We start from the raw sequence: 20,817 nt of genomic DNA on the forward strand, positions 1-20,817 counted from the left end.
ATCAATGGAGTTCTGCAGGCAGAATGAAATTCGCAGCGCAGTTTATCGATTAATTTCACCAGAAATATATGAAGTGTGAATTCTTATTGTATCCACTGGCGCAACATTAATAATGTGAACACTTTAAAATTAACTGCCATACATCTTCCAATGCAGCACTGCAAAAAGACATCTGATGAGAAGGGGGTACGCAATGCGCATTTCACATCCAGGCACCAGTCTGGTAACATCTGAAAAAGATGTTGCCTAAACGTCTCGTCATTGGCTTGATAAGCCTTTGTCTTATGATCAGATGCACTGGTGGAAATGAGAGGTGTGGGGCATCCATTAGAGGGGCGTGTCCTCCTGCTTGGAGCCAGTGGGGTGACAAATGTTACAAGCAACTCAGCGAAAATCTACCATGGGCTGAGGCAAACCAGGAGTGCATCAAGATGGGAAGTGTCTTGGTCATGCCACAGTCTCAGGAGGAAACTGAGTACCTTGTGAAGAACATGATCTACTACTTTTGGATCGACTGCAGTGATCTTCAAGTTGAAGGTTTGTCAACTTCTATTGTTTTAACAACGAATGAATTCTATTTTCCAAGATTTTCATAGCAAACAATTCTTCTCTCCTTTTGGAAAGGAAAAAAAATCATTATTAACATTTCAAACTTCAAACAATCATGGTTCTCATTTTTAAGGCTTCATTGTAAACATCTAACCAAATAAAAAACAGACATTAATATTCTCTGTGTGTCAGGTACATGGGTGTGTCAAGATGGCACTACTGATGTAGAGTACAGAAACTGGAAGGATGGTGAACCGAGTAATAGCGGAGGAAGAGAAGATTGTGCAGCAGTGGGAAAATCTGGTTGGAATGACGTTCCATGTGACGATCTCGCTCCTGTTATCTGCCAACGACCTGCACCACAGCTGCACTTTTAAGTGTCAACAAAAACACTGACTGCTCATCAAAAAATAAGTACACATAGTAATTTCTTTTCTTTTATTGTAAATTATATCTCTCAAAAAAGCAAGGTATCATGTAGACAGTACTGTGATTATGCAACTGAACAATTTAAGGCAATCGTACATTTTGGGCAAACAATTTTAGAAGATGAAAAACAATTTTAAAATATAATAATAAAAAAGATTGCTGAGGCATGAGGTACTCCTTATTGAATCCTTTAGTTCTAAACTAATGTCTTTTTGTAATTTGCGCTTGTTGGAAAATAGTTTCACTTATCTGTATTTTTCATTCACGAAAAATGTGTTGTCAACATATGCAACTGAACTGCTGAGACAATCACAAAATTTGGGCAAACAATTCGACGTAATGAAAAAAAAAGAACTTTTTTGTTTTAATAGTAGTCCTCATAGAATACATTGTGTGAATGTATCTATTTTAATTTGTGCTTGTGGAAATATTTTAAAATAAGTCTTTGTTTCGTTCAGTTTTAAAACTTTTAAATTTCTTTTCCTTTTGTAAGATAGGCCTTATCTCAATGTAGTAAAACAAGTACATTTAAAACAAGCTAAGGACCTGGCCACCAGTTTACAACCGGCCAGCAGATATTTTTATTCCCATTTCATTAATATCTGTCAGTCGGAAATTCAAATCAAGTCAAAAATTTACAAACTAGGCAAAACTTTCACTTTATAGTTATTTCAGCACCAAACGTTATCAGAATTGTGGACATGTTGCGGTCCTAAATGTTCTTTTCTTTGATGATTTGTTGCTATTTCAGTACAAGACAGTAAGCCGATGAGCAAACTTTTTCACAATGTTTCAGTACGCAAAAACTGTTTGAAAGTGTCTTCCTGAAATGACATTACACAAACAGTGCCTAAAGTTTAAAGAAGGGTCCTTTTCAATAAAATAACAATATAAAAATGTCCAACAGTTTTCATGCATTTCTAAGATGTAAAAAGTTGCACAAACATGTTCCTGTGTAAAATTCATCTCATGGTCTCTTTATATGGCAATACAAATTTTGATTTCTAATCAAAAAGTAAAACTCACAAAGTTAGTTATTTATTTAATTAAATAAATATTAAAGGTAACGTGTAGAATGTAAAAATTGTACAGTCTGAACCACTGTAAAATTTTGGGCAACAATTTGTTTTTTAAAAATAGCTACGTTGATAGTAGTCCTTATAGAATACTTGAGAATATAGAATAGTTTTGATGTGGAATTAACTTGTATTTTACTATTTATTTATCTTTCTTTCAATTTCAGAGATTTCCAATTTTCATTTAAGTTCCTCACTTTCAATTTACAGTATTTCCTGGGCACTACGAGCCAATGTATCAATTGACCACACAGATTTTTGCTTTCAAAATGTAAATGTAGCATTTGATTGTTTATGAGGAAGCTGACTGGCAAAAATTATTAACTTCTCCACTCCAAAAAAGGGGCAATATTCATTAGGGCTATCTGACTTGGTTTGACAGGAATTGTGATTATTTCAAAACTTGTTCGGTTCTGGGTCAAAGGCAAAAACAGGACTTTAAGTCCATTTCAGTCCAAAAGTGAAAGTGAAAAAAAGAGGAAAAAAAATACAGAAAAAAACTTGTATCAGATATTATGCTGGATTTCAAAGTATGTTCCTGGAAATAAAGTTTGACTTGTCTCGTAAACTACCAATATTTTAATGTGTGTATAGTACTCAGAATGCATGGACACCTTTATGATGTTTTTGGGTAGAATCCAAAAAACAAATTTGGCATTTTCTGATGACTCTACAAAACGCAGTATCGGAACCTTGTATATTCCAACCATGAGCCTACGCCTCCATTCAATTCTTTGGATCGATGCTTACAGTTGGCCTTCGCTTTTATAAACAAGCAAGTATTTTTGAAAGGAAGTGCTCTGAATGGAGATGAAATTGTCGTAACCATGGTATTTCAGGTAAATATCAATACCAGATGCGTGCTGCAAAGGCACGTAGGCTTGCTAACTTGTCCAATTAAGAAATTCTTTTTGTGTCCATTGGGGCAGAATAAATAAAGAGAGTAGTTAATGAAAAGAAAATATTGACTGCATTGTCAAGCTCACTACTGCAATCATCGATTGATGAGAGAAAAGAATCTTCATTTCACTACTGGGCACCAGTCTGGTAACATCTGAAAAAGATGTTGCCTAAACGTCTCATTGTTGGCTTGATAAGCCTTTGTCTTATGATCAGATGCACTGGTGGTAATGAGAGGCGTGTGGCCTCCATTAGGGGGCGTGTCCTCCTGCTTGGAGCCAGTGGGGTGACAAATGCTACAAGCAACTCAGCAAGGATCTACCATGGGCTGAGGATAAACAGGAGTGCATCAAGATGGGAAGTGTCTTGGTCATGCCACAGTCTCAGGAGGAAACTGACTTCCTTCAGAAGAACCTGGCCCCCTACTTTCGGATCAACTGTAATGATCTTCAAGTTGAAGGTTTGTCATCTTATATTGCTTTAACAATGAATAAATTCTATTTTCCAAGATATTCATATGAAACCATTTTTCTCTCTTTCTGGAAAGGAAAGTCATTTCATTATTAACATTTCAAACTTCAAACAAACATGGTTCTCACGTCTTCAATTCCAACCAAATAAAACCAGTTATTTATATTCTGTGTGTGTGTGTCAGGTACATGGGTGTGTCAAGATGGCACTACTGATGTGGAGTACAGAAACTGGAGGGAGGAGACTGATGAACCTAATAATAATGGGGGAGGAGAAGATTGTGCAGTAGCAGACGAAACTGGTTGGAATGATGTACCATGTGAGAATCACGTTCCCACTATTTGCAAACGATCTGCACCACAACTGCACTTTTAAATGGCAACAAAAAAACTCACTCCTCACAAAAAGTAAAGCTCACAAACCAACTTAATTAATTAAATAAATAAAAATGAAGGAAATCATGTAGAAAGCATTGTGAATAGGCAATTGAACTCTTTGAACCATCGTAGCTTTTGGGAAAAAAAAACAATTGGAAAAAAAAGTTTTGTTGTTGGTAGTCCTTAGACAATACTTGAGAAACAAAATGTGGAAACAATTCTTTTTTATTTATTTATTAATATCTTTGTTCATTTTCACAGATTTTCAATTTAGTTCCTCATTTTCAATATCCAGTGTTGCCTGGACGACCAATGTATCAAGTGGCCACACAGATTTTTGCTTTTAAATTTGAATTTAATTTTGAATTCATTTGTTTTCCTTTCCAAGCTTTGAGAGATCACACTGATCACATAATATTTATCACAAAAAAATCAAACATAAAATGGATTATGTACAATGTAGTTGTTGAAGTGTTCTGAATAATTAATCAATTAAATCATTGGGGCAATTGGATATTTGGTAGCAATGCAACAAACGGTTAACATAACAATATGCAAAATCTGATGCTGCAGTACTTAGTCCAAGGGTACAAAATACTACAAGTCAAATATCTTTGCTTGTGGAGCCATGTTTTTCTGAGTTAGTAGAATAATTCTTTCAATTCTTTATCTCACTTTTAATTTCAGCCAAATCAGTATACTGTGAGTGTTACATGTACCTTGATAGTATGAACCTACCGGTCGTCTTGGTACAAAACCAGACTTGGATTTTTATTCGCCGTATAGTACAGCCCGTCCGTGACAAGCAAGGTCAATACCAACAAGATGAATCAAATCCAGTCTTTGCAATATTGGCAGCGCTACCCAGGGCATTCCGACCATACCGCATGCACGCTGTATTCAAGCTAATGCATGCATGTGAGGTATGCTCGGAATACCCTGGGTAGCGCTGCCAATATTTTCAAGACTGGATTTGATTCATGTTGTTGATAGAGACCTCCACCACTGCCGCAACTTAACCGCGTTTGTCACGGGACTGGCTGCAAAATAAGGGAATAAAAAAACCACCTCAGTCTTGGATCAAGACTAGTATGAACCTAATCCATGAAGATGGGTACCATGATTTAATACACATGTTTTTTTTAGATTACCAACTGAATTGTCACACTGTATTGTTGTTAACATTTTCAATCTAATTTAGACTCAAATTGTTGAAAAATAACAAGTTCTATTGTACAAAGCTATACTTTTTCAGTTAAATATAAGACATATATAATAACGCATAATTCCTTTTTTGACTAATGTCCATTTTTAGTGCAGTTGATCATTTGTGTAGGCTTTGTGACTTTTAAATGCACAACTTTTATTTTTGCTGAAATTCACAGCATATTTGTACTAAACAGTTGTTCTTTTTGCTCGATGTTGTCTTTGCTCTATTTGTGGTTAATAAAGTCGGAGATGAAACTCTTGCACTGGTACAATGCTTCATGAGGAGTTGTGCGTCGCCCGTGAGTTTTGGGCCTAAACTTTGGATTAAAATACATCTCCAGATTATTGGCATTGATGACTGAGGGAGGCGGTTTATTCATGTTGAATTGTTGATGGATAAATGCTTGGACTGTAGATCTTACTATTGGTAGTATGTCCGTGGTATGAGAACTGGCAAGGCCTTCTATGTGATCTTGTTTGTATCATGAGGGTATACAGGAACTTACAGGAGCTCTATAACTTCACAACATACCACTAAGATATTCAGCATCATGAAATATATTTTTATGAATTTTTGGTTAGAATCCAATGATCAATTTGGCATTTTCTGATGACTCTGCAAAATGCAGTACATGTACCTTGTATATTCAAACCATGAGCCCTATACCTCTCCATTCGTCGAGCAATAAAAAAGATTATATCGATCAATATTCAGCCTCCATTTTCAAATAAGCCACTTCATTGTTTTGTATGTGGTCTGTATAGACGTGAAATTATGGTATCCATTGCAATTCCAGTAAATAAGAATTAGATACGTGTTTCAAATTCACATGGAAAAGGATAGCTAATGCATCCAATTGAAACATTCTCTTTGCTACATTGGGGCAGAATAAATTCACGGCACGTCAAGCGCTTTTAAACTACAATAAAGCATAGATGACAATATTACCCATCATTTCACCACTGGGAACCAGTCTGGTAACATCTAATAAAGATGTTGTCTAAACGTCTCATCATTGGCTTGATAAGCCTTTGTCTTATGATCAGATGCACTGGTGGTAATGAGAGGTGTGGGGCCTCCATTAGGGGGGCGTGTCCTCCTGCTTGGAGCCAGTGGGGTGACACATGCTACCAAAAACTGAAAGAGAAACTACCATGGGCTGAGGCAAAACAGGATTGCATCAAGATGGGAAGTGTCTTGGTCATGCCACAGTCTCAGGAGGAATCTAAATTTCTTCAGAACAACATGCACAGCCGGTTTTGGATCAACTGTAGTGATCTTCACGTTGAAGGTTTGTCAACTTATATTGCTAAAACACTGACTGACTTCCATTTCCAAATTGTTTAGAGGAAACAATGTTGCTTTCATTTTGGAAAGCAAGTAATTTCATTATTAAACGTTTCAAACGTCAAACGTATGATTCTCAATTCTTAAAGCTTTACAGTGAAATTTAAGCCCAATTAAACCTGACATAACATATTATCTGTGTGTGTCAGGTACATGGGTGTGTCAAGATGGCACTACTGATGTGGAGTACAGAAACTGGAGGGAGGGTGAACCTAATAATGGCGGGGGAAGAGAAGATTGTGCAGCAGCGGGAAAATCTGGTTGGAATGATGTTCAATGTGAGGATCTCTCTCCTGTTATCTGCCAACGACCAGCACCACAACTGCACTTTTAAGTGACAACAAACAACCGACTTGTCATAAAAACATAACACTTCATTTTTCTTTTATTGTAAATTACATCCCTCAGAAAAGCAAGGCATCCTATAGACAGTACTGTGAATATGCAATTGAACAAAGTCAATTTGGACACACACAAACTTTGGGCAAACACTTTCAGAAAATGAATAACAATTTACAAATGTAATAATCAAACAAATGTTAATGCATCTGGTACTCTTCAGAGGATACTTAGTCCTAAGCATGCATCTTTTTAATGTGTGCTATTTGGAAAATAGTTTCACTTTTTGCTCTGCAATTTTTCACAGAGAACGATTATGTGCAACTGAACCACTTGGACAATTACACAATTTGGGCATACAATTTGAGATGATGAAAAACAGTTTTTTAAAAAGATAATTATGTTGGTAGTCCTCACAGAATACATGTAGGAATGTATCTTCTTCTTTCTTTAAATTTGTACTGGTGGAAAATAGTTTAATTATATGTTTATTTTATTTAGATACAGAACTTTTCAATTTTCGTTATAAGATAATCTCAATCGGAAATGTAACAATTTGATGGCATGAAATAAATGAAAATCTGATGCTGCAGTATTTAGTCAAGACTTAGTTATTTGTTATATCTTTGCTTATGGAGCACCTTTCTCAGAATTTTTTGTGTAATTCTTTCAATTTTACCTTCTTTCAAGTCTTTTTCTCATTTTCATTTTAAATAACATCAGTTCTGTTACAGTGTTAACTTGGTAATATGAACCCAATGCATTCACTGATATAGCTACTAAGAGAATAAATATGTGCTTGGCCGTTTTTAACCAAGTACGTTCAATACCAGCTAGGGAACTGGTCACCAATTTTGAACGTACTTGTTTAAAACCATCCAAGCAGATATTTATTCCTATTTCATGAATACCTTTCGGTCAAAAATTCAAAGCAAAAGATTCACAAATTTCCAACAATTTTGTTCAACAATTTACTTCATGTTTTTTTAAACACCCCACTGGCCATGTCTATAGTATGCGCGTCGCGCGTGGTGCCAAAAACAGATACGTTTTATTTTTTAATAGCATTGGCATTGAGAAGGGACAGCATATTTAATGTCATTGATTTATCAAAATATAAGTAGGCCAAGGTTATCAGTATCATGATCACGTTCTGAACAACCAGATATTACCAACCAAATATTACGCGAGATGCAATTAAATTGACTTGCAATGTCCCACCTTAGAAAGCTCTGACAAAGACTTCTGTTTTCCGTTGTCATAGTAACCAACCCCCTTTCAATGTCCATAAACATAGTGAATTTTGTATCAATGGAGTTCTGCGGGCAGAATGAAATTCGCAGCGCAGTTTATCGATTAATTTCACTAGAACATGAAGTGTGAATTCTTTTTGTATCCACTGGCGCAACACTAATAATGTGAACACTTTAAAATTAACTGCCATACAGCTTCCATTGTAGCACTGCAGAATGACGTCTGAGAAAGGGGTACGCAATGCGCATTTCACCACCAGGCACCAGTCTGGTAACATCTGAAAAAGATGTTGCCTATACGTCTTGTCGTTGGCTTGATAAGCCTTTGTCGTGTGATCAGATGCACTGGTGGTAATGAGAGGTGTGGGGCCTCCATTAGAGGGGCGTGTCCTCCTGCTTGGATCCAGTGGGGTGACAAATGCTACAAACAAGGCAGTGAAGATCTACCATGGCTTGAGGCAACACAGGAGTGCATCAAGATGGGAAGTGTCTTGGTCATGCCACAGTCTCAGGAGGAAACTGAGTTTCTTCTGAAGAACCTGAACGACAAGTTTTGGATAAACTGCAATGATCTTCACGTTGAAGGTTTGTCAACTTATATTTCTTTAACACTGACTGAATTCTGTTTCCAAGTTGTTCACAATCTTTCTTTCCTTTTGGAAGGGAAACTAATTTCATTATCAACATTTCAAACTTCAAAACATACATGCTTCTCAATTCTTAAAGCTCAAAGTAAAATTCAATCCAAATAAAACCACTCATAAGCATTCTCTGTGTGTGTGTTAGGTACATGGGTGTGTCAAGATTGCACTACTGATGTGGAGTACAGAAACTGGAGGGTGGAGCCTGCTGAACCTAATAATTTCGAGGGAGGAGAAGATTGTGCAGTAGCAAAAGAGACTGGTTGGAATGATGTACCATGTGAGACTCATGTTCCCACTATCTGCAAACGACCTGCACCACAGCTGCACCTATAAAGGGCCCATGTAATGTAATGTTTTGGATGCAATCCTCGAAAATGCACCTTTGTGTCCCACTTAGCCTTATTATGGTCCGTTTTTATGCTAATGCAAATTTACATATTCATAAGCAAAAGTTTGATGTCATTTCAGGCAGAAACCTCCATTTTATTGCTATTTCAGCAACCAAACGTTACCAGAATTGTGGACATGTTGCGGTCCTAAATGTTCTTTTCTTTGATGATTCATTGCTATTTCAGTTCAAGACAGTAAGCCAATGAGCAAACTTTCGCACAAATATTTCGGTACGCAAAAATGTTTTGGGTCACAATTGGAACAGAAATCCCCTAAAACTTACACAAACAGTGCCTAATGTTTAAGAAGGGTCCTTTTCAATAAAATAACAATATAAGAATGTCAAACAGTTTTCATGCATTTCTAAGATGTAGAAAGTTGCACAAACATGTTCCCGTGTAACATTCATCTCATGGTCTTCTTATATGGCAATACAAATTTTGATTTCTAATCAAAAAGTAAAACTCACAAAGTTAGTTATTTATTTAATGAAATAAAATTTAAAGGTACCATGTAGAAGGTAAATTGTACAGTTTAAACCACTGTAAGATATTGGGCAAAAATTTGGTTTTCTTTAAATAGCCACGTTGATGGTAGTCCTTATAGAACACTAGAGAATTTACGATAATTTTGCTGTGGAATTAACTCTTGTTTTACTATTTATTTATTTTTCTTTCAATTTCAGAGATTTTAAATTTTCATTTTAGTTCCTCATTTCAACTAACAGTGTTGCCTGGGCAATACGAGCCAATGTATCAATTGGCCACACAGATGTTTGCTTTCAAAATGTAAATGTAGCATTTGATTGTTAAGGAAGCTGACTGGCAAAAATTATTAACTTCTCCACTCCAAAAAAATGGGCAATATTCATTAGGGCTATATGACTTGGTTTGACAGGAATTGTGATTAGTTCAAAACTTGTTCGGTTCTGGGTCCAAGGCAAAAACAGGACTTTAAGTCCATTTCAGTCCAAAAGTGAAAGTGAAAAAAAGAGGAAAAAAATACAGAAAAAAACTTGTATCAGATATTTTGCTGGATTTCAAAGTATGTTCCTGGAAATAAAGTTTGACTTGTCTCTTAAACTACCAATATTTTAATGTGTGTATAGTACTCAGAATGCATGGACACCTTTATGATGTTTTTGGGTAGAATCCAAAAACAAATTTGGCATTTTCTGATGACTCTACAAAACGCAGTATCGGAACCTTGTATATTCCAACCATGAGCCTACGCCTCCATTCAATTCTTTGGATCGATGCTTACAGTTGGCCTTCGCTTTTATAAACAAGCAAGTATTTTTGAAAGGAAGTGCTCTGAATGGAGATGAAATTGTCGTAACCATGGTATTTCAGGTAAATATCAATAACAGATGCATGCTGCAAAGGCACGTAGGCTTGCTAACTTGTCCAATTAAGAAATTCTTTTTGTGTCCATTGGGGCAGAATAAATAAAGAGAGTAGTTAATGAAAAGAAAATATTGACTGCATTGTCAAGCTCACTACTGCAATCACCGATTGATGAGAGAAAAGAATCTTCATTTCACTACTAGGCACCAGTCTGGTAACATCTGAAAAAGATGTTGCCAAAACGACTCATCATTGGCTTGATAAGCCTTTGTCTTATGATCAGATGCACTGGTGGTAATGAGAGGTGTGGAGCCTCCATTAGAGGGGCGTGTCCTCCTGCTTGGAGCCAGTGGGGTGACAAATGCTACAAGCAACTCAGCAAGAATCTACCATGGGCTGAGGCAAAACAGGAGTGCATCAAGAAGGGAAGTGTCTTGGTTGTGCCACAGTCTCAGGAGGAAACTGAGTTTCTTCAGAACAACATGCACAGACAGTTTTGGATCAACTGTAGTGATCTTCAAGTTGAAGGTTTGTCAACTTATATTTCTTAAACATTGACTGAATTCTATTTCCAAGTTATTCGCAAAAAAAACCAATTTTTCTCTCCTTTTGGAAAGGAAAGACATTTTATTATTATTTTTTCAAACTTCAAACAAACATTGTTTTCATGTCTTAAAGCTTCACAGTAAAAATCTAACCAAATAAAACCAAACAATTGTATTCTCCGTGTGTGTTAGGTACATGGGTGTGTCAAGATGGCACTACTGATGTGGAGTACAGTAACTGGAAGACGGGTGAACCTAATAATGCTAAAGGAATAGAAGACTGTGCAGTAGTGACAGCTAGCGGTGATTGGAATGATGTACCATGTAATGGAGACTCTCCTGTCATCTGCCAACGACCAGCACCACAGCTACACTTTTAAGTATAAACAAATGAATGCTTATCAAAAAAAAAAAAACATAATAAGCACACATTGGTATCTATTGTCTTAAGTTGTAAATCGTATCCCTCGAAATAGCACATTATCATGTCTAAAGTATTCTGAATATGCAACTAAACAATTCGGACAATCACAAATTTGGGGCAATTTTAGAAGATAAAAAAACAATTTTAAAATAGAATAATAAAAAGATTGTTGATGCATGAGGTACTCCTTATTAAATGCTTAGTTCTAAACTATCTCTTTTTGTAATTTGTGCTTGTTGAAAAATAGTTTCACTTAATTTTCTGTATTTTTATTTCACTGTGAACATATTGTGAGTATATCCAATTTAACCACTTGGACAATCACAAAATCTGAGTGCACAGTTTGAGATGATGAAAAAACAATGAATTTTTGTTTTTGTTTTCAATCCTATTCGTAGTCCTCACAGAATACATGTATGAATGAATCTTTGTTCATTTGTGCGCGTGGACAATATTTTTAATTACATATTTATTTATTTCAGTTTCAGAACTTTTCAGTTTTCGTTTCCTTTTGTAAGATAATCTCAATTTGAAATGTAACAATTCGATGACATGAAATAAATGAAAAGCTGATGCTGCAGTATTTAGTGAAGTTATATATTGAGTCTTATGTTATATCTTTGCTTGTCAAGTGCCTTTTTCTGAATTGTTTGTCTGATTCTTTCAATTTCACACATTTTTTTCTTGTCTTTTTCTCACTTTCATTATAACCACATCAGTTCTGTTACAGTGTTAACTTGGTAATATGAACCCAATGCATTCACTGATATAGCTACTAAGGGAATAAATACGTGCTTGGCCGTTTTTAAGCAAGTACGTTCAATACCAGCTAGGGACCTGGTCACCAATTTTGAACGTACTTGTTTAAAACCATCCAAACATCTATTTATTCCCATTTCATGAATACTTTTTGGTCAAAAAAATTCAAAGCAAGTCAAAAATTCACTAATTTCCAACAATCTTGTTCTACAATTTACTTCATGTTTTGTGAAACATCCCTTTGGTCATGTCTATAGTATGGGCCACACGCGCCTGGTGCTAAAACAAATATTTATTGTCATTGATATATCCAAAAAGGAGGCCAAGGTTATAAGGATCATGATCACGTTCTGATTATGATCACGAGATGCAATTAAATTGACTTGCAATGTCCCACCTTAGTTTTAAGCTCTGACAAAGACTTCTGTTTTCCGTTGTCATAGTAATCAACCCCCTTTCAATGTCCATAAACATAGTGAATTTTGTATCAATGGAGTTCTGCGGGCAGAATGAAATTCGCAGCGCAGTTTATCGATTAATTTCACTAGAAATATATGAAGTGTGAATTCTTTCTGTATCCACTGGCGCAACACTAATAATGTGAACACTTTAAAATTAACTGCCATACAGCTTCCATTTTAGCACTGCAGAATGACGTCTGAGAAAGGAGTACGCAGTGCGCATTTTACCACCAGGCACCAGTCTGGTAACATCTGAAACAGATGTTGCCTAAACGTCTTGTCGTTGGCTTGATAAGCCTTTGTCTTATGATCAGATGCACTGGTGGTAATGAGAGGTGTGGGGCCTCCATTAGAGGGGCGTGTCCTCCTGCCTGGAGCCAGTGGGGTGACAAATGCTACAAGCAACTCAGCGAGAATCTACCATGGGCTGAGGCAAAACAGGAGTGCATCAAGATGGGAAGTGTCTTGGTCATGCCACAGTCTCAGGAGGAAACTGAGTTTCTTCAGAGCCGGTTTAGTCCTCGGTTTTGGATTGACTGCAATGATCTTCAAAGGGAAGGTACGTACAAAGTAAATTCGGTAGAGATCCCTCCTTTTCCACCTACTACAAGTATAGACACCAGAACTTTGAGACATTGGAAAAAGTTGAAAGAGTTCATATTCTGTCGATGCATTTCACACAAAGTTTATATTCTACAATACTTTTATAGGTTCATGGAAGTGTCAGAATGGTCAGAGCATAACCTCTAGGAACTGGGAACTTGGTCAACCAGATAATGCCAAGGCATACAGCAACGCTGGAGAGGATTGTGCCGTCGTCTGGACGACCACAGGCCAATGGAATGACTTCCCCTGCAAACGGGAACAATCCGCAATGTGCACGAAGCCTGCACCCAACTACACCTTTGAAACTTACAGTGGAAAACCATCACCCAAAAACAGAGACACTCTCAATCCGACTTTCATTGTTGTTCTACAATCAGCAAAAATCACGAAGACAAAAACGATTCAGTTATCTTGCAAGACGTTTGTTAGTCAGTTTGAACACATCCATAATACCATATTCTGCCATGCAGTCATTTGAAAAGCCTGCAGGACACACTCTTGAAACAAATCTAAATATTACATCTCAAAAGACCTCTATTAGCTACAGCCTAGTGAAAAATGACAAAGTAGTAGCTCAAACAGGAAAATAATTCCCAATAGGAAGAAGAATGACAGTGTGAACATACTTGATCTTTTAGTGTTGCTATAAATGAGCAATTTCACTTCTGCAATTTAACATGGAAGAATGGTACCTAAAGATTCTCAGACAGATAATTCTGTAGTATAGAGAAATTACTGCTCTTATTTAACCTTCTGTTTCACTATTTGGTGGAGTTGATCACTTGTATATATAGGCTAAACATCTAAATACTTTGAATGCACAGCATCATTTTGTTAAAATAATTTCTGCAATTATTTTTCTCTTTGTTCAATGTTTTATTTTATTTTTTGTTTTGGTAAAAAAAAGTCGGAGATGAATCTCTTGCATTGGTACAATGCTTCATGAAGAGTTGTGCGTCGTCCATGAGTTTTGGCCTAAACTTTGGATTAAAATACATCTCCAGATTATTGGCATTGATGACCGAGGGAGGCTGTTTATTTGTGTTGAATTGTTGATGGACAAATGCTTGTACTGTAGATCTAACTATTGGTAGTATGTCGGTGGTATGAGAACTGGCGAGGCCTTCTATGTGATATTGTTTGTATCATGAGGGTATACAGGAACTGACAGGAGCTGTATAACTTCACAACATATCAATCAGATATTCAGCATACGATTTTTTTTGGTTAGAGAAACCAATGATAAATTTGGAATTTTCTGTTGAGCCTGTAAAATGCAGTACATAAACCTTGTACATGTATATTCAAACCATATGCCCTACTTCTCCATTCATGGAGCAACAAAAAAGATTCCATGAATCAATATTCAGCCTTCACTTTCTAAAAAGCCACTAATCTTTACTTTATGTGGTCTGTATAGAAATGAAATTATGGTAACCTTGGCAATTCCAGTAAATAAGAATCGGATACGTGTTTCAAATTCACATAGGAAAGGCTAGCCAATGTGTCCAATTGAAATATTCTCTTTGTGTGCATTGGGGCAGAATAAATTGAAGGCACGTCAAGCGAGCTAAACTACCATATAGGATAGATGACAATAACACCCTTCATTTCACCACTCGTTACCATTCCGGTAACATCTGAAAAAGATGTCTGAACGTCTCATCTTTGGCTTGATAAGCCTTTGTCTTATGATCAGATGTACTGGTGGTAATGAGAGGTGTGGGGCCTCCATTAGAGGGGCGTGTCCTCCTGCTTGGAGCCAGTGGGGTGACAAATGCTACAAGAAACTCAGCGAGAAACTACCATGGGCTGAGGCAAAACAGGAGTGCATCAAGATGGGAAGTGTCTTGGTCATGCCACAGTCTCAGGAGGAAACTGAGTTTCTTCAGAACAACATGTACAGCCGGTTTTGGATCAACTGTAATGATCTTCACGTTGAAGGTTTGTCAACTTATATTGCTAAAATATTGACTGACTTCCATTTCCAAATTGTTTAGAGGAAACAATGTTGCTTTCATTTTGGAAAGCAAAGTAATTTCATTATTAAAAGTTTCAAACGTCAAACATACATGAATCTTAAAGCTTCACAGTCAAATTCAAGCCAAATAAAACCTGACATTATATATGTCTGTGTGTGTTAGGTTCATGGATGTGTCAAGATGGCACCACTTATGTGGAGTACAGAAACTGGAAGGAGGGTGAACCTAGTAATAGCTGGGGAAAGGAAGATTGTGCAGTATTGAGTCCTGCTGGTGATTGGAATGATGTACCATGTGAGAATCACGTTCCCACTATCTGCCAACGACCTGCACCACAACTGCACTTCTAAGTGACAACAAACAACCGACTTGTCATAAAAAACATAACAATTCATTTTCTTTTATTGAAAATTACATCCCTCAGAAAAGCAAGGCATCCTATAGACAGAACTGTGAATATGCAATTGAACAATTTGTACATTTGCAAACTTTGGGCAAACACTTTTAAAATTCGAATAACAATTTTAAAATGTAATAATCAAACAATTGTTAATGAATTTGGTACTCTTCAGAGGATACTTAGTCCTAAGCATGTATCTTTTCAATGTGTGCTATTTGGAAAACAGTTTCACTTGTTGCTCCGCAATTTTTCAGAGCAAACGAATATATGCCATTGAACCACTTGGGCAATTATAAAAATGGGCATACAATTTGACATGATTAAACAATGTTTTTAAATGATGAAAATTGATGTGTTGGTAGTCCTCACAGAATGCATGTATGAATGTATCTTTTTTAACATTTGTACTTGTGGAAAATAGTTTAATTATATGTTTATTTCAATTTAGATACAGAACTTTTCAATTTTCGTTTCCTTTTATCTCAATTTGATCTGTAACTATTCGATGGCATGAAATAAATGAAAATCTGATGCTGCAGTATTTAGTCAAGACTTTGTCATTTGTTATATCTTTGCTTATGGAGCACCTTTCTCAGAATATTTTGTCTGATTCTTTCAATTTCACCTTCGTTCAAGTCTTTTTCTCATTTTAATGTTAAATAACATCAGTTCTGTTACAGTGTTAACTTGGTAATATGAACCCAATGCATTCACTGATATAGCTACTAAGGGAATAAATATGTGCTTGGCCGTTTTTAACCAAGTAAGTTCAATACCAGCTAGGGACCTGGTCACCAATTTTTAACGTACTTGTTTGAAACCATCCAAGCAGGTATTTATTTTATAAATACCTTTTGGTTAAAACTTTTAAAGCAAGTCAAAAATTCACTAACTTCCAACAATCTTTCTTCTACAATTTACTTCATGTTTTGTGAAACATCCCTTTGGTCATGTCTACAGTATGTGCCTCACGCGCGTGGTGCTAAAACAGATACGTTTTATTTTTTAGCATAAATAGCATTGGCGTTGAGAAGGGACAAGATATTTATTGTCATTGATATATCAAAATAAAAGTAGGCCTAGGTTATCAGTATCATGATCATGTTCTGAACAACCAGCCAAATACTATGCAAGTTGCAATTATATTCACTTGCAATGTAGTAAGCTCTAACAAAGACTTCTGTCCTCTGTAGTCGTAGTAACCAACCTCTTTCAATGCCCATAAATATAGTGAATGAATTTTGTATCAATGGAGTTCTGCAGGCAGAATGAAATTCGCAGCGCAGTTTATCGATTAATTTCACCAGAAATATATGAAGTGTGAATTCTTTTTGCATCCACTGGCGCAACACTAATATTGTGAACACTTTGAAATCAACTGCCATACAGCTTCCATTGTGGCACTGCAGAATGATGTCTGAGAAAGGGGTACGCAATGCGCATTTTACCACTAGGCACCAGTCTGGTAACATCTGAAAAAGATGTTGCCTAAACGTCTTGTCGTTGGATTGATAAGCCTTTGTCTTATGATCAGATGCACTAGTGGTAATGAGAGGTGTGGGGCCTCCATTAGAGGGGCGTGTCCTCTTGCTTGGAGCCAGTGGGGTGACAAATGCTACAAGCAACTCAGCGAGAATCTACCATGGGCTGAGGCAAACCAGGAGTGCATCAAGATGGGAAGTGTCTTGGTCATGCCACAGTCTCAGGAGGAAACTGAGTACCTTGTGAAGAACATGATCTACTACTTTTGGATCAACTGCAGTGATCTTCAAGTTGAAGGTTTGTCAACTTAGGCCTATATTGTTTTAACAACGAATGCATTTTATTTTCCAAGAGTTTCATAGCTTAACATTTTTCTCTCCATTTTAAAAGGAAAAAAATCATTAGTTACATTTCAAACTTCAAACAAACATGGTTCTCATTTTTAAGGCTTCCTTGTAAAATTCTTACCAACTAAAACCAGACATTAATATTCTCTGTGTGTCAGGTACATGGGTGTGTCAAGATGGCACTACTGGTGTGGAGTACAGAAACTGGAGGGATGGTGAACCTAATAATGGCGGAGGAAGAGAAGATTGTGCAGCAGCGGGAGAATCTGGTTGGAATGACGTTCCATGTGACGATCTTTCTCCTGTTATCTGCCAACGACCAGCACCACAGCTGCACTTTTAAGTGTCAACAAAAACACTGACTGCTCATCAAAAAATAAGTACACATAGTAATTGCTTTTCTTTGATTGTAAATTATATCCCTCAAAAAAGCAAGGTATCATGTAGACAGTACTGTGAATATAGAACTGAACAATTTAAGGCAATCGTACATTTTGGGCAAACAATTTCAGAAGATAAAAACAATTTTAAAATATAATAATATAAAAGATTGCTGAGGCATGAGGTACTCCGTGTAGAATACTTAGTTCTAAACAAATGTCTTTTTGTAATTTGCGCTTGTTGGAAAATAGTTTCACTTATCTGCATTTTTCATTCACGAAAATTGTGTTGTCAACATATGCAACTGAACCACTTAGACAATCACACAATTTGGGTAAACAATTCGACATAATGAAATAAAAAGCCTTTTTTTTGTTTTAATAGTAGTTCTCATAGAATACATTGTGTGAATGTATCCATTTTATTTCGTGCTTGCGGAAATATTTTTAATTACAACTTTATTTAGTTCAGTTATAGAACTTTTCAATTTTCTTTTCCGTTTGTATCTAGTTTTTAGACAAGTACGTTTAAAACAAGCTAAGGACCTGGCCACCAGTTTACAACCGCCCAGCAGATATTTTCATTCCCATTTCTTTACTGCTCTCAGTCAAAAATTGTTAAAGAAGCTGACTGGCAAAATTTATTAACTTCTCCACTCCAAAAAAGGTGCAATATTCATTAGGGCTATATGACTTGGTTTGACAGGAATTGTGATTAGTTCAAAACTTGTTCGGTGACTTGAAATCCATTTCAGTCCAAAAGTGAAGGGGAAAAAAAGAGGAAAAAAATGCAGATGTTATGCTGGATTTCAAAGTATGTTCCTGAAAATAAAGTATGACTTGTTTCGTAAACTACCAGTATTTTGATTTGTGTATAGTACTCAGAATGCATGGACACCTTGATGGTGTTTTTTGGTAGAATCCCAAAAAACAAATTTGGCATTTTCTGATGACTCTACAAAACGCAGTATCGGAACCTTGTATATTCCAAGCATGAGCCTACGCCTCCATTCAATTCTTTGGATCGATGCTTGCAATCGGCGTTAGCTTGCATAAACAAGCAAGTATTTTTGAAAGGAAGTGCTCTGAATGGAGATGAAATTGTCGTAACCATGGTATTTCAGGTAAATGTCAATACCAGATGCGTGCTGCAAAGGCACGTAGGCTTGCTAACTTGTCCAATTAAGAAATTCTTTTTGTGTTCATTGGGGCAGAATAAATAAGGAGACTAGTTAATGAAAAGAAAATATTTACAGCGTCGTCAAGCTCACTACTGCAATCACGAATTGATCAGAGAAAAGAATCTTCATTTTACTACTGAGCACCAGTCTGGTAACATCTAAAAAAGATGTTGTCTAAACGTCTCATCGTTTGCATGATAAGCCTTTGTCTTATGATCAGATGCACTAGTGGTAATGAGAGGTGTGGGGCCTCCATTAGAGGGGCGTGTCCTCTTGCTTGGAGCCAGGGGGGTGACAAATGCTACAAGCAACTCAGCGAGAATCTACCATGGGCTGAGGCAACCCAGGAGTGCATCAAGATGGGAAGTGTCTTGGTCATGCCACAGTCTCAGGAGGAAACTGAGTTTCTTCAGAAGAACGTGTACCACTGGTTCTGGATCAACTGCAGTGATCTTCAAGTTGAAGGTTTGTCAACTTATATTGTTTTAACAACGAATGAATTCTATTTTCCAAGGTTTTTCATAGCAAAACATTTTTCTCTCCTTTTGAAAAGGAAAAAAAAATCATTATTAACATTTCAAACTTCAAACAAACATGGTTCTCATTTTTAAGGCTTCATTGTAAAATTCTAACCAACTAAATCCAGACATTAATATTCTCTGTGTGTCAGGTACATGGGTGTGTAAAGACGGCACTACTGATGTGGAGTACAGAAACTGGAAGATGGGTGAACCTAATAATCACGGGGGAAGAGAAGATTGTGCAGCAGCGGATGAATCTGGTTGGAATGACGTTCCATGTGACGATCTCTCTCCTGTTATCTGCCAACGACCAGCACCACAGCTGCACTTTTAAGTGTCAACAAAAACACTGACTGTTCATCAAAAAATAAGTAAACTGAGTAATTTCTTTTCTTTGATTGTGAATTATACCCTCAAAAAAGCACGGTATCATGTAGACAGTACTGTGAATATGCAACTGAACAATTTAGGGCAATCGTAAATTTTTGGCGAACAATTTTAGAAGAAGAAAAAAAAAAGATTGCTGAGGCATGAGGTACTCCGTATAGAATACTTAGTTATAAACTAATGTCTTTTTGTAATTTGCGCTTGTTGGAAAATAGTTTCACTTATGTGTATTTTTCTTTCACGGAAAATTGTGTTGTCAACATATGCAACTGAACCACTTAGACAATCACAAAATTTGGGCAAACAATTCGACAAAATGAAAAAAAAGGAACTTTTTTGTTTGAATGGTAGTCCTCATAGAATACATTGTGTGAATGTATCTATTTTAATTTGTGCTTGCGGAAATATTTTTAATAACAAATTTATTTAGTTCAGTTTTAGAACTTTCAATTTTCTTTTCCTTTTGTAAGATAGGCCTAATCTCAATCTAGTTTTTAAACAAGTACATTTAAAACAAGCTAAGGACCTGGCCACCAGTTTATAACCGGCCAGCAGATATTTATTCCAATTTCATTAATATCTTTCAGCCAAAAATGCAAATCAAGTCAAAAAATCACAAATTTCCAACGATTTTGTTCAACATTTACTTCATGTTTTGTAAAAACACCCCTCTGACACGTTATGGCTCAAAAGGAAACTACTGAGAAAAAAAGGCCTCTAAAGTATTGACTTTCGTATCTGTGAAAAGGAAAGATACCAATTGTTTTTCCTGAAAAAAACTTTTTAAAAAAATGTATTTCTCTAAATTACGTGTAGTTCACATATCAAAGATTACAAATATCAATAAAGGTTCACAAACAAAGTTCATTCCCATTTGATTTTTGCATTTTCTTCCACTAAGACATGTGCAAAGTTCCGTCTCATTTTGCCAGAATGCCTCACATATAAAACTAGAAAAGGTGTCTGAGGTGCTATATCTTGCCTGGTACGCTGCTTTGTAAGGAGTTGCAC

General features: G+C 36.3%; 6 protein-coding genes across 6 annotated transcripts; all 6 read left to right on the forward strand.

The window, feature by feature from the left end:
* Positions 1-239: 239 nt before the first annotated feature.
* On the forward strand, positions 240-1,224 carry LOC119727153 (lactose-binding lectin l-2-like). The gene is made up of 2 exons (XM_038199016.1): positions 240-537; positions 742-1,224. Exons 1-2 carry the CDS (start codon positions 240-242, stop codon positions 924-926), a joined length of 483 nt encoding a protein of 160 aa, XP_038054944.1. The 3' UTR covers positions 927-1,224.
* A 4,781-nt stretch (positions 1,225-6,005) lies between these two features.
* Positions 6,006-6,693, forward strand: LOC119727976 (lactose-binding lectin l-2-like). The gene is made up of 2 exons (XM_038200057.1): positions 6,006-6,303; positions 6,509-6,693. The coding sequence occupies exons 1-2, from the start codon at positions 6,006-6,008 to the stop codon at positions 6,691-6,693; spliced, it is 483 nt and encodes a 160-aa protein (XP_038055985.1).
* A 3,862-nt stretch (positions 6,694-10,555) lies between these two features.
* On the forward strand, positions 10,556-11,256 carry LOC119727977 (C-type lectin domain family 4 member E-like). Its single transcript, XM_038200058.1, has 2 exons — positions 10,556-10,859; positions 11,069-11,256. Exons 1-2 carry the CDS (start codon positions 10,562-10,564, stop codon positions 11,254-11,256), a joined length of 486 nt encoding a protein of 161 aa, XP_038055986.1. The 5' UTR covers positions 10,556-10,561.
* A 3,519-nt stretch (positions 11,257-14,775) lies between these two features.
* On the forward strand, positions 14,776-15,458 carry LOC119727978 (lactose-binding lectin l-2-like). The gene is made up of 2 exons (XM_038200059.1): positions 14,776-15,070; positions 15,271-15,458. The coding sequence occupies exons 1-2, from the start codon at positions 14,776-14,778 to the stop codon at positions 15,456-15,458; spliced, it is 483 nt and encodes a 160-aa protein (XP_038055987.1).
* A 1,519-nt stretch (positions 15,459-16,977) lies between these two features.
* On the forward strand, positions 16,978-17,704 carry LOC119727979 (lactose-binding lectin l-2-like; the record flags this gene model as incomplete). The annotated part of the gene is made up of 2 exons (XM_038200060.1): positions 16,978-17,287; positions 17,496-17,704. Coding segments are annotated over 2 exons (495 nt in total), but the record flags the coding sequence as incomplete, so codon positions are not given.
* A 1,553-nt stretch (positions 17,705-19,257) lies between these two features.
* Positions 19,258-19,767, forward strand: LOC119728150 (CD209 antigen-like protein E). The gene is made up of 2 exons (XM_038200222.1): positions 19,258-19,363; positions 19,569-19,767. The coding sequence occupies exons 1-2, from the start codon at positions 19,258-19,260 to the stop codon at positions 19,751-19,753; spliced, it is 291 nt and encodes a 96-aa protein (XP_038056150.1). The 3' UTR covers positions 19,754-19,767.
* The last annotated feature ends 1,050 nt before the right edge of the window (positions 19,768-20,817 follow it).

The sequence above is a fragment of the Patiria miniata genome, unplaced genomic scaffold (genome assembly GCF_015706575.1).
Source record: "Patiria miniata isolate m_02_andy unplaced genomic scaffold, ASM1570657v1 HiC_scaffold_20, whole genome shotgun sequence".
Classification (NCBI taxonomy): Eukaryota; Metazoa; Echinodermata; class Asteroidea; order Valvatida; family Asterinidae; genus Patiria; species Patiria miniata.